This window comes from Leucopleurus acutus (genome assembly GCF_964270905.1).
Source record: "Leucopleurus acutus genome assembly, chromosome: 15".
Classification (NCBI taxonomy): domain Eukaryota; kingdom Metazoa; phylum Chordata; class Mammalia; order Artiodactyla; family Delphinidae; genus Leucopleurus; species Leucopleurus acutus.
Window position 1 is genome coordinate 78,966,828 of NC_139157.1, and position 14,158 is coordinate 78,980,985.

The window sequence follows — 14,158 nt, forward strand, 5'->3', positions numbered from 1 at the left end:
GGAAGGGAAGGCAGGATGAAACAAAGGTGAGAAAAGAGGAAAAACAGGGAAGGGGGAAGAAAGGAATCTTTCCTTAAAATTTTACCCAGATAAATGAATATTATCCTTCCGAATATAGGGTAACCCATGACACAGGGGCTCAAAATTCAAGAATCTTCTATAAGATTCAGAGCAAGCGTTAGATGTCACTGGACAGCTGGTGGTCTGACACTCAGACACCTGAATCTAGAAGGTTCCACAGGACCCTGGCCAACACCGTACAGTACTTCACATCTCTCTGATCCCCGTCAAACCCCAGCTTCTTTCCCAGACCATGGGGAGGTCCAGTCTGCTACATCTCATACAGGATTTTGTTGTGCCCCTGGCTTAGCGTCCCCCATGACTCACATGTGCCTCCTGGTCTAGGATCTTCTGGTCCAAGTCACGTAAGGCACGTGCTGCAATGCCCTCTGACCCCCAGCCTGAACAGAGCCCACATGTGGGGCTGAGGACGCAGAGGAGGGCACCTGGGGCCCCTCTGGGTACTTCCCAGCAATCTCAACCTCTGAGCCGCCGGAAGCACAGCGAAGCCAGTCTCTCTCTGCTTCTCTCCAGAGGGAAAACAGAGGACGAGTAAGGGCTGGGGTGTGTGAGTACATCTGGAGTGGAACAACATCATTTCCCTTTAAAAGAAAAAAAATCACCACCTCCATCCTAAAGAAAGAAGTTATATCTGATTAAGAAGGATGTACTGAGACCACTGGGATGGGTGGTGTAGGCGGAGGGTTAGGGTGGAAACAGAAGGGACAGAACAAGCTCCTCCCACAGGTTTGTTTCCTCCCAGTTCCCAGGAAATCCGTCGTTAATACTAAAGCAGACACTGATGTATAGCAGTGCTTAAGAACCCAGGCTCATTTCCTCTAGAAAATGAGAAGAATCATCTAAAATAACACATTTATTCTGGAGAAAATAACACCTCCCAAAGAATCCTAAAAGATTTTAAGAGGGGGAAATAAAAGAATACAGCTGTAATAATTCTGATTTTTTGTTCCACACAGAAGTCAGGGGAAGAACTCTATGCAGCTACACATACAAGGACCAGTTGTACACCCCCATCCCATCTCACAAAAAGAAAAACATTGATTTTCAAAATAGAGGCAATATTTGCTTATGAAAACAAGACAATCACATGTGACTTCTAGAAATGAAAGTGTTACGTGGAGTCTTTAAAGAAATAAATCATAGCCAACACTGCAAAGAGAACAGAAGCATGAAGCAGACAAGGAGGCAGGCGTTAGGGTGAGAAAGGGAGGCCGAGGCCACGCTGTCACAGGGGCCGCAGGCATGTGCGTCCCCACAGAGGTCACAGGAGGACAGCTGTGCTCTGGAGTTGTAGCTTCTCACCGCTTGCCGCCCTGTTCAAAGAAGCAGATGTTGGTTTACATGCCTCCTTTGTTTAGAAGCATTTACTTTGCCAAAACTTAAGAGCATTTCGATACACTTTTCTGAGTTTTCCGTTCTTCACATAATTTTATTTTTCTTTACAAGAAACAACTGAAATACTCAAGAGGGGCCCAAACTACCAAGTCCAAGAGAGAAACAATGCTTTGAGTCCAGTTTCTGTACCTCCAGCAGCTGGCCAGCATTAAAAGAGAGAAAATAGACCACAGCTGCATGCCGCAGTTCAACCGCAACCTGAAACTCTTCCTGGAACAGGAAAGACTGTAAATTGAGGATGTTTTAACCTCCTTGAGAGTTTATTTTAGGGTGACATTTTCTATGCATTCAAGTAAGGTTCTACTCATTGGAACTACTGAAGAGAAATATTTACCATGGACTTCATTTAAAAATGCAAAAGTATGAAGAGAACTCTACCTGTGTGATGCCTTGTTTCAGTGTTTTAAAACGTTAAGCACGTAGTCTCTACAACTATTCAACTTGGGTAAATTTTATAGTACAAGCTAATATTTTTAAAAAACTATATAAAGCACCAACAGCACTACAGTAACCTTACTATAAAGCATAAATGATTTTTATTTTTACAATTTTTAAAAATTGTAAAAAATTTGTAAAAAATACAATTGTATTTTTTTACAAAAAATTGTAAAAAATACAATTTCTATTTTCAAATTTCTTCACAATTTTTCATTGACTTTTTAAATATTTTAAGTACGTTTTCTAACTCTAGGGTTCTTCAAAATGGGTTGGTTGGTTTATTCTGACCTTTCCCATGTTTTCATTTTAAATGCACCCCATCATACATAAGTTGTCTTCCACAAAAAAATCTCAGAGACTGAATCTTTTTTGCTTTTCAAATGTTTAAAATGTTCTCCATACACCTAAGAAACATCAATTGGAGAATGTTTCAACAACCATGTAACGAAGTTGGATAACTAGGTACTGTCACTGAGTCTCCACAGTGGATCTTATCCTTCCACCAGAAAAAAAGTGCTGCATCAGTGTGTCCCCAAAATGTCCCACAAGAGCTGGGGGTGAACTCCAACAGGAGGCAAAAGATAAGAGGAACTGGCTTGTTGACTTAGAAGGAGAGAGAGCTGGTGCTACCGTCGTCTTGCATGAATACTCCACCAAACACTCCCAACCACGAGGACACGTTCCGCATACTTTAAAGTGTAATTACCTACAACTACCTACGACATGAAAATGTTCATGATTCTCATGTGTTCTAATGATTCTGAGCCCCAGGAGTGCTTATTCAGGATGGATGTGATGACAAGCAGAAACATTGGCCTGAAGATCACACACCGACAAAAAGTCATTCTGTGATTGAACAGAGATTCGTCCTGATCAACTTAGATGATCTCCAGACTAGATCTCTACTTTCACATCCTAAATTTCTAACATTTTATAAAGTAAAAAATTACCAGTAAAGTCAAAGAAGCTCAAGTTATTTTCCAAACAGACTATAGTTTTCTTGAAATGATAAAAAAATCTGTTACAATAAATAAATTTTAGCAAAACAAGACTCCCTCAGTGAAGAAACAGCTAAACCCAACAGGCCCATCCACTGCAGACGCTGTTCATGTTCTCTCCTGAAGAAGCCCTGTTTTAAAACCGGAACCCGATAGAGTGGGTGCTTGGAATAGGAGCAGAACCTTGGAAATTGAACATAAATGGACCCTCTGTGCCACTTTTTCTTTGTAAAGTTTGTAGCTGGGAGTTAAAAACCTAAAACATTATGAGCAAAAACATCACTTTTTAATATATGCTAAATGCTATCATGTGATTATTTTTTTGTAAATTATCAATTGTCTTCGTTTAAACGTAAAGCTCACCTTCTGCCCTGCCACCTCTTTCACTACCCCAAACAACACCTGCCCCCCACAAAGCCAATCCAGCAGACAACCGCTCTGAATGAAGGAATGAATGAGTGAGTGAATGAATGAATGAACGAATGCCTGGCGTAACTCCCAAAGTCTCACGAACCCCAGGACACACTTACTTGGTTCATAGTAATCCATTATGGACACTGAAGCATCTTGTGTATTTGACACTCTAAAGTTTCTCACAGAAGGAATATCAACACAGAACTGGGTTTCATTTACCTTGAGAAATACAAAAGACTTTTAAAGGTGTGGCAAATTATGTGTTCAAGAGAAAGTAAAAGACATTTCTATCTCTTATCCTTTTATCAAACAGCTATAGAAATGAACACTTAGGGAGCATTTCTACACACCCGGTAGTGGGGTAAGCACTGTATAGAAATTACATCATTTATCTTGTAAAACCGTCCTTGCATGATCGGTATTGTTCTTACTTCCATTTTACTGAAATGGATACTGAGAATTAGAGTCGTTAAGTAAGCAGGAGCCCAGAAGTGCATGTCTCTGGCCCTGGTGCTTCACCAAAATCCCCCGTCTCAGCTTTGCACCCCATCCTGGTTGCTGCTACCGACTCACACCAGCCCCCTTCTCTGGAGAATCACCCTCAGCTCACGGGAGTCACCTCATCCAGTAAGTGAAGTAACCTCAGAGTGGGAGGTGTGGCCCACAACCAACAACTGACTGATATGGGCACACAAGGCCAGCCTCCTTGCCTCCAGGAAGGACCCTTAATGCCAATTTGGCAAATAATCCTGGTTAAGGAATCTGAAATTGATAAATTCCTTTAAACATTCCATTACATACCAATTAGCAGTAAGTGAAAAGACAAATTAGTCAGTCAAAATGTAATGGACACTCCAAACCTAATTACATTATTTTAAAAAAACCTTAAATGTATTTTTCAAACCGCAAATTAGGCCCATGGCTATCAAACAGTATTTAATATATGAAAATCACTGAACAGCAAAAGAATCTAGAAACTTTGAATTAGTTTTAACAGCTTTTTAACCAAAGTGGTTTTTGAAGGCTTAAAACAAAAAGAAGGTTCACTGCTGAAACAGCATGATTGATTCACACTTGGCAAAACTGGAATAAGAAACATACATATTCCCCCCATGTAACATGAAATCCTAAGAACACTTAGAATTCAATTTTGATTCCACATATGAATTTCATATAGATGTCAGCAGAATAAACTTACATGCCAGCAGTTTTGAGACATAACAAGTGGAGTCTTAAATTCCACACTAACCTTTCTCTCACATATTTTATGCACCTTATTCTTGGATTGATAGCTTTCACACAGTAATGGGAAGAGTACATGAAAATTACATAATAATTTTGTGTAAGGACCAAACCTCTGAGAATATTCTATGATTTAAGCACCTAACTTTTCAATGCAGGAATATTAACCCCTTTGGGATCTATTAAAAGCCTTTTTTTTATGAAAGCATTTTAAAACATGTAATTAAAGCTTTCACCGTCAGCATTTTTTTTTCATCAGCAGCATTTACACAAATATGTTTAGCAATTCCTGAAGCAAAGGAGTTCTCCAGTTGGCATCTGGACTGCATTTTGGAAATTATATCACAGCAATCTCTCTTTGTTGAACATCTGGTATGAAATAATAATTTTGTTATCAAGACTTTCATCAGGCTCACCATTAATAGTAATTCTCCTTAAACTAATTTTATAATAATGTCTTTTTAGTGAGGACAACAGATAGTTGCCATGTGAAAGTTGTTCGGGGACACAAAAAGCCAAAATAATGACATAAAGAAAACGTCTAAAGGAAAGGTAATTTTGAACACAATAAATAGTGGCTTTGTCAATGGTTACCAATGTGAAACTTAGGTTTTACTACTTACAGAGTCTAAGTAGAGGTTGAGTTTTCCAGGGTCGTGTTCTACTTTTTTCACGGTCTCACTCAGGGAAATGGCATCTGAGGACACGGTAAAACCACTGAGGAGGTTAATTTCCATAAGGGCCATGCCACTTCTACCTGGGCCCAGAAACCTAAATCAGAGAGGAGCGGATAGAAGAGAACCCTTTAGGAAAAACCTAAAGCTGTTGGCAAACTACCTTCATATAAATATTAAAACCGCCAACTGTTATTCCAAATAATTACCGTTTCCTTGAAATAAAAAATTACTACAGAAAACCGTAAAAAGGTAATCCTTTCCTCACAGGTCTGAAATTCTTATAACTTTCAACCACATGAGGAATAGAACAACGGGTCCATTTGTAAGTCAGCATGTGATGCCGGCCATGCAGCAGACTTGGGCCCCTGGGCTTAAGGAAGGCAAACTTTGCCCCTTCGGTGGGCAAATCTGTTTTCTGGCGGCTGCTACCAAACGACATTGCATTTTTCATTTTCCCAAAAGCTGATGGCACTAAGCTCTCCAACTCAAAGCTAGGAACCGAAAAAGAGGCGTCACTTGACCACTTAGCAGGAGACAGCGGCCAAGTCGTCGACAGCCTCTTCTTCATCGGGCTTTAGAAAAAAGAAGACCCGTAGGCAAGGTCCTTCCCTTTCTTCTCCCACATACTTGGAGCACATGTGTGTTTGCCTTAGCCACGTCGGGAGAATGACAGGCCTTGGAAAGCTTTATCACGCTGCTCGTGCTTTAACCCTGTTGTACATGTCGTGACTATCAAAGCATCTGGGCACCAACAACATTTTGCCTCCTTTAAAATAATTATTTTTCTAAAATCAATAGATGGCAAGAGCTTTTTGTTTGGCTCTGAAACAGCCCAACGTCATTATGGAAAGGAGTGTGTCTCCAACATGAAAGTCTCTTAGCATCGTTCAGTTGGTTCCTATTGTCCTTTAAATGGCAAAAGCAAGAAGGGCGCGTAGAAAATCTTGCTTTTTTTTGGGGGGGGGGGTGGTTACGCGGGCCTCTCACTGTTGTGGCCTCTCCCGCTGCGGAGCACAGGCTCCGGACGCGCAAGCTCAGCGGCCATGGTTCACGGGCCCAGCCGCTCCGCGGCACGTGGGATCTTCGCGGACCGGGGCACGAACCGGCGTCCCCTGCATCGGCAGGTGGACTCTCAACCACTGCGCCACCAGGGAAGCCCAAAATCTTGCTTTTTAAAGTAGCAAACTGATGCCTGCCAAACGCGATTGAAAAGCCACACAGTACAAGTGCTGACTGCAGTGGGCTCGGTGATCCCAGGCAGCTGAAACCATCTGCTGGTGAGGCACTCAGCCAGAAGAGATGCTATTGAAAACCAATATGGGCATTAAAACTAGAGGGGTTTTAGAGATGAGAAAAACAGCCCACCTGCTTAGATATGATGACTTTAGTGCCTCATCAGAAGTGCTTTGGTTGACCTGGTCTTTCCACCAACCCGGGGCAGAATTTGTTAAATTACTAGGCCACAGAGAAACCTTTTCTGAGGTGAGTAAGGGCTTGGACCCTACTGATGAGAATAGAGTACCTGAAACACCAGCTATTCTTTTTATAAAGTGCCACTGAAAGAATTCATTTAAAATGTAGTTTGTATTTCATAGCAGATTCTTCTCAGAAAACTAGTAGCAACATCGAAATCCTTTTTCTATAATGCCCCCAACCCTGACATTAAAACACTTCCCTTCTCCAGGTCCTTCAAAAAAAGAAAGAAAGAAAAAGATATAGATGTCCTCTACCTAGCAAAGTCTATTGCCTGTCTGATTCCCTGATGCTGGATTAAGATTTGGAATCCTGCATCTTTACATGAGCCCCTATAAACAGTGAAACCTCATTATGGTCTGAATCTCAGTTTCACCTCATTTTCCTCCTCTGTGTCTTTACCTGACCTCCCTAAGAGGTAAAATCCTTCTCATTGCTCCATAAGGCTATTCTTCTTTGCCCTTTTCAAAAGTAGAATTTTAGACTCGCTATAAGCAGCTCTTTGCAGGAAACCACCCTCACGAGGAAACCCCTTTTCCTGCCACATTAGCAAAGTTATATTGTAACTAACCTTAAACCAGGCGCCCCCGTGCTCTACTCATCTCCAGCCCAAGCACACTTTTCAAATCTTTTGATCACATAATATACCTTGCCTAACCTGTTGGTTCTTTCTGTAGGTCAAAAAAGTAGAAATGAAGAATAAGTAATTAACAGATGACCAGATCTCTTCCCCAGCTTCCCCTTTAGTAATCTTATACACAAACTGTGTGAACAAGATAACATCTAAAGAAAGATCACAAGAAGTCCACAAGCCTGCAAACGGGGGCGGGGGGTGGGGGTGGGGGAATGGCAATGGCTCTGACTCCCCATCTCGATGATTAACTGAGATTACTCCCTTTTTTCCCTTTAAAAACTGTCACAGCTGGACTGAATCTTCAGAGTTGTTCTCAGGACATGAGTCCACCTTCTCCCCAGATTGCTGGCTTTTCTGATTAAAGCGTCTTTCCTTTCTACCAACAACTGCCTCTCAGCTATTGACTTTCGAGCGGCAAGCAGCCAGACCTCAGTTCGGTAACAGTGTTTTCAGGATTTATTTTTATTAATTTCTGTCTCCTCTTCCAAATAGTAAGTTCTGTGAAGACAAGGTTGTGTCTTTCTGGCTAACCATTATATTCCAGATCCTGACACTGTGTCTGGCACATAATGGAGACTAAACCAATATTTACTGAGCGAATGAACGACTGAAGGAGTAAATGAGAAAAGCGGGGATAATGATAGCACTTACTTTATAGAGTAATTCTAAGGCTTAAATGAGACATGTGTGCAAGTCATTGATACAATGCCTGGTATGTAAGTTTGTGATAAATGTAGGTGGTGGTTGTTTAAATAATAATAACTTGATGTTGTTATTCTGGAGCAGAGCCCAGTTGCAATCTTAGTAAAGTATAACGGGAGTCCTACTTTCTTCTCAGCTGAAAAGGAAGCTACTGCAGAGATTCTGATATCCCCAAGCTGCTGGTTCAAAATGCCCAAACAGGTGAGGAAAGGGGCAAACACATTGACAATTTATACCAAAATCAGGAACAGGAAGGCCCTGGGACTTCCCTGGTGGTCCAGCAGGTAAGACTCCACACTCCCAATGCAGGGGGCCCAGGTTCAATCCCTGGTCGGGGAACTAGATCCCACATGCATGCCACGACTAAGAGTCTGCATGCCGCAACTAAGAAGTTCACATGCTGCAACCAAGAAGTCCGCATGCTGCAACTAAGAGCCCACATGCCTCAGAGAAGATCCCACATGCCGCAACTAAGACCTGGCGTGGCCAAAATAAATAAATAAATAATATTCTTAAAAATACTTTCCAAAAAACAAAAGGAACAAAAAGGCCCAAGAGAGTAGGGATGGTAGCAGCAATGGAGGAGACTGGGTTCAGGCAATGGCTAAGAAGGTTGACCATCTGGAGAAACACCTACAGAGGACCTTGAGAGGATCTGGCAGCTCAGGGCCACATCAGTGACCTCCAGCCCAACAACAGCCCAAGGTCAACCAGATGCTACGGGATATTTAAAAAGGGCAGGCAGCAGCTCCCCGATATCAGTGCCTCTTGCAGTAACACCCTGCTGAACACCAAATCATGCAGAGCTAAGAGGGGAGATTGACAAGGAAGAAATTTTAGTCTCTTGATTCAAGAACTTTCTGAAGGACTTGCTCTCAAACTTATGTGTGCATTAGAATAAGCAAGAAAGCTGAAGGCGGCTTCACAGACCCTGAATCTATGAAGTCAGTAGTCTTGAAACGGATACCTTTTTCTTATGACTTAACAAGATCCTCAGATGCTCTGGACACAGAGCAAATTTAATAGTCACCTTTTTAAGTACACCCAGAAGCTGTTAAGTGCCTAATTATCCAATGCAAGGATCTTCTAAACTGGAATATTTTCACTGTGTCTAAGAAAAAAAACTATGCTCTTCATTGAACTTGCACACTCTTATGAAGTTTTGAGTTAAGTGCACAAAACTAATAAACGTTAAATATGAACCTGGAATAATTACTTAACAGAAAAATGACCAACAAAAAGAAATAATCAATTTTGCAGTGTTAAACATGATTCGTTAAAGTTTTTCTAAATTAAACCTGAGTTTTATTAAACTTTTATATTCAAACTTGTTATAAATACAAGGAAAACTTGTAAGTAATTTGGGCATGTTGAGAAATGCTTAAATACAATTAGCAGTATTTCTAGTTTGTAATCTGAAGTGTAATGCATAACTGAAATCTTTGTTAAATGTAACTCCTTACATTGATATAGTTCAATAACTATACAGAGTTATATTGAATATAGTTAAATATATAAACAACCATACATATTTAATTAAATCTTCAAATCTATTTTTTTAAGGAGAAGGAGAAAAAGGAGGGACTTAGAGACCAACCTTGTGCACACATTCAAATTCAAGTGATTGATATCATCTTTATCATCTTTTACAGCAATGTCTAAATCAAAGGCTTCTTGATCTTGGATAGATCTTTTGATTATGGAAGATCTGGACTCTTTCACATTATAAATAACATTAAGCTGTAATAAATAACAAATAAGCATAAATAATAAGTTACTAGCAATAATTTGCCTTCATTATGTATCCTAAATATTAGGTAATGATTCTCTTTGGGATAAACCCAATTAGATTGGTAATCTTCAACTTAAAAAAAAATTAGTTTTACTAGCTAATGAAGTATCATTAACAAATATAATTATAAGAGTTTATAAACGATGATGTTTAAAATTGAGAAGATTGTTAGGTAATATTCCAAGTATCAGAGACCATCGTGGACAATATTCATGTGCATTTTTTTTTCAAATAATATAAAACATTCCCTTGAGGGAAAAAGTTAAACTATTGCCAAGTTTCCTGAAAGCATCCACTAATTGCTAAGCTCTGCTGCCCAACTGGAGTTATTTTTCACAAACTGGAACTATCAGTAAGATAAATCAAAATGTTTTCACCCAAGAGCCTTGGTGGAACAAAAACCTATTCAACTGCTAAGGCTTCTTTTTCGATCACACAATGTTTTTCAAAGAGGATGAAATAAATGATGGATTTCAAGTCAACTGGGTCTTTTTCAGCATATACTCTGTGCCCACCACCAATGTGAATGGAGCTGTGGGGACCCTGAGGAGGTGTGAGGACCAGTGTTTTCCTCAAAGGGACCCTAAGATCAGAAGCTTGGGAATGTCCTCTAAATTTCCTAGGCTTGCCTCGTGTCAAGTCGAATCGGGATCTATTTAAATTCCTCCCCCCTTCCGCTTTTTTTGATACTAAGGTTCATAAACCTTACTATTATATGTAATACTGTATTTTTTTTTTGCTAATACTTAAATCTCACACACACACACACATGCCCCTCCGACCTAAACGTGTAGTGTCCACTGTGGATTTACATACTTTAAAAAGAAATCCTCTCTCTAAGCCTTCATCTTTCAAATAATCTTTCAAACCTAAGAGTTCCAACTTTTTATTCTGCCACACCTACATCATATAATCCTTCCTCCCCTTGATCATTCTGGAATATCTCAGTCTGGGCATTCTCCAACTTTTTCTTAAACTACAATTAAAAGTGTAGAGTGTTCTTGGAGCAGTTGAAGAATGGTTCCATCAATTGGAGAGATAGTCTCCGTGATTTTCATTACCCCCTTTCCCGTGGCACGCATTTTCCTTTAGAGACCAATCTCATCACAGAACAAACACGACTACTAGATTTGTCCCCTGGGTCATAATTAATATTCATCTATAACTAAGTGTTAGCATTTATATTTGGTCCACAACAGAGCTGAACTGCTCACTCAGAGAACGTCAAGAAATCTTGCAGTTTATTTCCAATAGCTTTGCTTTTTATCATTTATTGCAAACCTGAGAGTTTTCCTTGCCCTCCTTTTTCCAGAGCACTTACAAAAATATCAACTAAAGGAAATGTCAATACCTATTTCTGGGTGACCAGCTTTTTTGCAACTTTTTTCTCCATTACAAAAAGTACCTATTGGTCCCTACGTTTCATTTTCTGCATGTTAATGCAACATAGGACTGGTGAACATTCTGACCACTAGGTACCATATTTACTGCTGTGTCCTTCAAATCTCAAATAAAAATCATCTGACTTCAGTAACTTATCTACATTTGGTTTATCAAGAATGAGTTCCAACCAATTTGGTGGTTTAAGTACATAAAATTTTTCAATCGTATCTAAAATATCTTATGTATTTACTTTTGGATTTACTCTTCACATGAAAAGACAGCTTGAGAGTGAGAATTTTCACATGGTCTTTGTTAGTAAAGACCAATACAAAGGGACTTCCCTGGCGGTCCAGTAGTTAAGGCTTCGCCTTCCAACACAGGGGGTACGGGTTCGATCCCTGGTTGGGGAGTTAAGAGCCCACGTGCCTCATGGTCAAAAAACCAAAACATAAAATAGAAGCAATATTGTAACAAATTCAACAAAGACTTTAAAAAAAAAAGACCAGTACAAATTATTCACTCTTTTCTCTTTCTATCCTTTTCATTGAATACTGTTCTTTGTAACTGTGATTTTTCCTTGATTTTAAAAAACATTTACTGTGTTTTGAGTATCGTACAAAATAATCTTCACATCATTTCTAAGTTTCCAAATTATACCTGACCATGTACCCTTCACATTGTGCCTTAGAAAGTACATCTGTTCTCTCAACAAGAATAGTTGTACTGGTTTTTGAAAAAGTACTTTTTCTCTATAATAGCCTTTTTTTTTAACTTTCTCAGTAAATCTTTCAGGGTTTGTTTGGTTTGTTTTTTATAACCAAGCACATGATCTTTTTTAGTACTATCACATATTATTTTGCATCCCAATAACATGGTTTTAGGTCCCCATGATTTTCATGTATTATTAAGCATAATAACTTCCATTCAGTATTTTACATACTACTTCCATTTTATTGTATCCAATTACACCATAAAGGGTAGATTTCTTTAGATTTTCTTCCTAGAGCAGAGCACTGAACATCTCATGCTCTAATTGTTTTATTTACTATAATATAAAATTTTACAGCAAAGGGACACATTTCCTATCTTCAAGTCAATTACTTATAATACCATGTGGACCTTTATATTGTTAAATGAATATTAAGAAATGGTAAGTAAAATGCTATATGGTTATCAAGTCATAGTAGAAACTCTACCCAGCATTACAATTTCTAAGCTGTATTTTTACAAAAGAAGGTGGGAGTTCCCAACAATTCACATGAATCATATTGGAGGATTTTAATCCTTACTTCAAAAAGCATATAATACTCAAGAAATATTATCAAACTATAGATTATCAAACTATATAGTTGCTGTCTACTCACCAGCTAGTAACATCTCCAACACTTTTTGTTAAAGATAGTGATTTATCTTGCCTAAGTCACAGAAATAAATCATTAAGAATTTTATATCATCTAAGTTAAAGATTTAGCAGTGCCCCAAACCAAAGAATTAGTATAGCAAGTCCTATCTAACAAAACAAAAATAAACATTATTACGTACCTGACAAATAGCAAATCCAAAACCGCTTGCAGAAATATTAACTTCAGTTGGCTGTACCACAGCAAGCTGAATAAAGGTGGAAAAAGGTGAATAAGGCTAATTGTCCATATCTACGTCCTTCCAACCGGCACAAGAGACCGCTGTTATCCCTCGCTGGGAGTGTAAGCTGTGTGCGCTGTGAAGTTCTAAGAACTTTACACACCTCACATGTCAAAAGTTATGGGTCAACCAGATAAGGGGGGGTGAAGGCTGAGGAAGTACACGTTAGTGCTGTGGACAGGTCTGCCCTTCTGTAGGGGCTGTGGCATGGAAGACAAGAAATGCAAGTCATTCCTCCCTCCTCAAGCCTCGCTCAGCATCGAGTCGCTGGCCTTCCCGAGAACACAATGGCACACCATCACTGACTGGAACCAACACTCCTTCCTTTTCCTTTGCCATCACCCTTCTCCCTCAGGTTCTAGCCTTAAAGTTACCGCTTTCACCCATTACCCTCAACTTCCTACAAGGTTAACCAAGGGAAAAAAGTTAGGGTTTAGCATAGCCCTTCATTCCATTTTAAAGAAAGATTTCTACTGCTGGTTCTATCAATTCACCTAAGAGGACATGTGGTGCAGCCTAAAGGAACATGGTCTTCGAAATCATGGGTTCAAATCCTAGCTCTACTGTTACTAGCACCATGATCTTGGGAGAGTTAGCTAAACTCTCTTAGCCTCAGTTTTATAATATGTACAGTGGGGATAAAGGTACTTGGTCTGAGAAGTAAATGCAATAAATAGCACAGGTAAAGAAATCTGGCACAGGGCCTGCAAAGAATAGGAGCTCAACGGGTATTCATTCCTCTCCCAGTAAGACAGGGCCCACGTTTCCTCCTTTTCCAAATCTGTCCAAAGTTCTCCACCCCTCCTCCCTTCCCCAGCTCGGCAAATTCAACCAAAGGAGGGTACTCCTTCCTGCCAGCACAGAGCTCTGGGAACAAGTCTTTGTTGAAGTCAACAGAAAGGAAATAAAGCAGTACTCCGGCAGAAGGAAGCGTCTACACAGACATCTGGAGAGGCACGCCCTTGTCCACACCTCAGCCGTCTGGAGGAGAAAGCGGTTCTGTGTGCTAATCACAAACTTCACAGGACTCAGTGAACCGGACCCCACCATGGTCACTTGGATATTTGTCTCTTCTGTGTTCATTAGGGCTGCAAACTCAGACAGGGCCTTCAAGGCCACAATGGTGTCCTGTTGGGAAAAGAAAAAGATGTGCGCACATAAGGCTATATTAAGGCCGCCAAAGAGTAAATTTCAGTCACGTTTAGGATACCACTGCACACTCATCCACCTTCCTTGGGAGTGGAACTCTCCTCGATTCACCTTTGAACCTGCTTGACCTGGAGTCCAG

At 40.0% G+C, this 14,158-nt stretch overlaps 1 protein-coding gene across 1 annotated transcript in view; it reads right to left on the reverse strand.

Annotated features, from left to right (window-relative positions):
- Positions 1 to 925: 925 nt before the first annotated feature.
- CD109 (CD109 molecule) overlaps positions 926 to 14,158 on the reverse strand; it is a gene marked incomplete at its 5' end in the record, with an annotated part of 140,931 nt that continues 127,698 nt past the window's right edge. The window contains 6 exons of the mRNA XM_082855956.1: positions 926 to 1,394; positions 3,443 to 3,545; positions 5,192 to 5,339; positions 9,652 to 9,794; positions 12,772 to 12,837; positions 13,843 to 13,998. Of these exons, the coding sequence (XP_082712082.1) occupies positions 1,219 to 1,394; positions 3,443 to 3,545; positions 5,192 to 5,339; positions 9,652 to 9,794; positions 12,772 to 12,837; positions 13,843 to 13,998 (792 nt within the window). The 3' untranslated portion in view covers positions 926 to 1,218. The remainder of the gene's footprint in view (positions 1,395 to 3,442; positions 3,546 to 5,191; positions 5,340 to 9,651; positions 9,795 to 12,771; positions 12,838 to 13,842; positions 13,999 to 14,158) is intronic.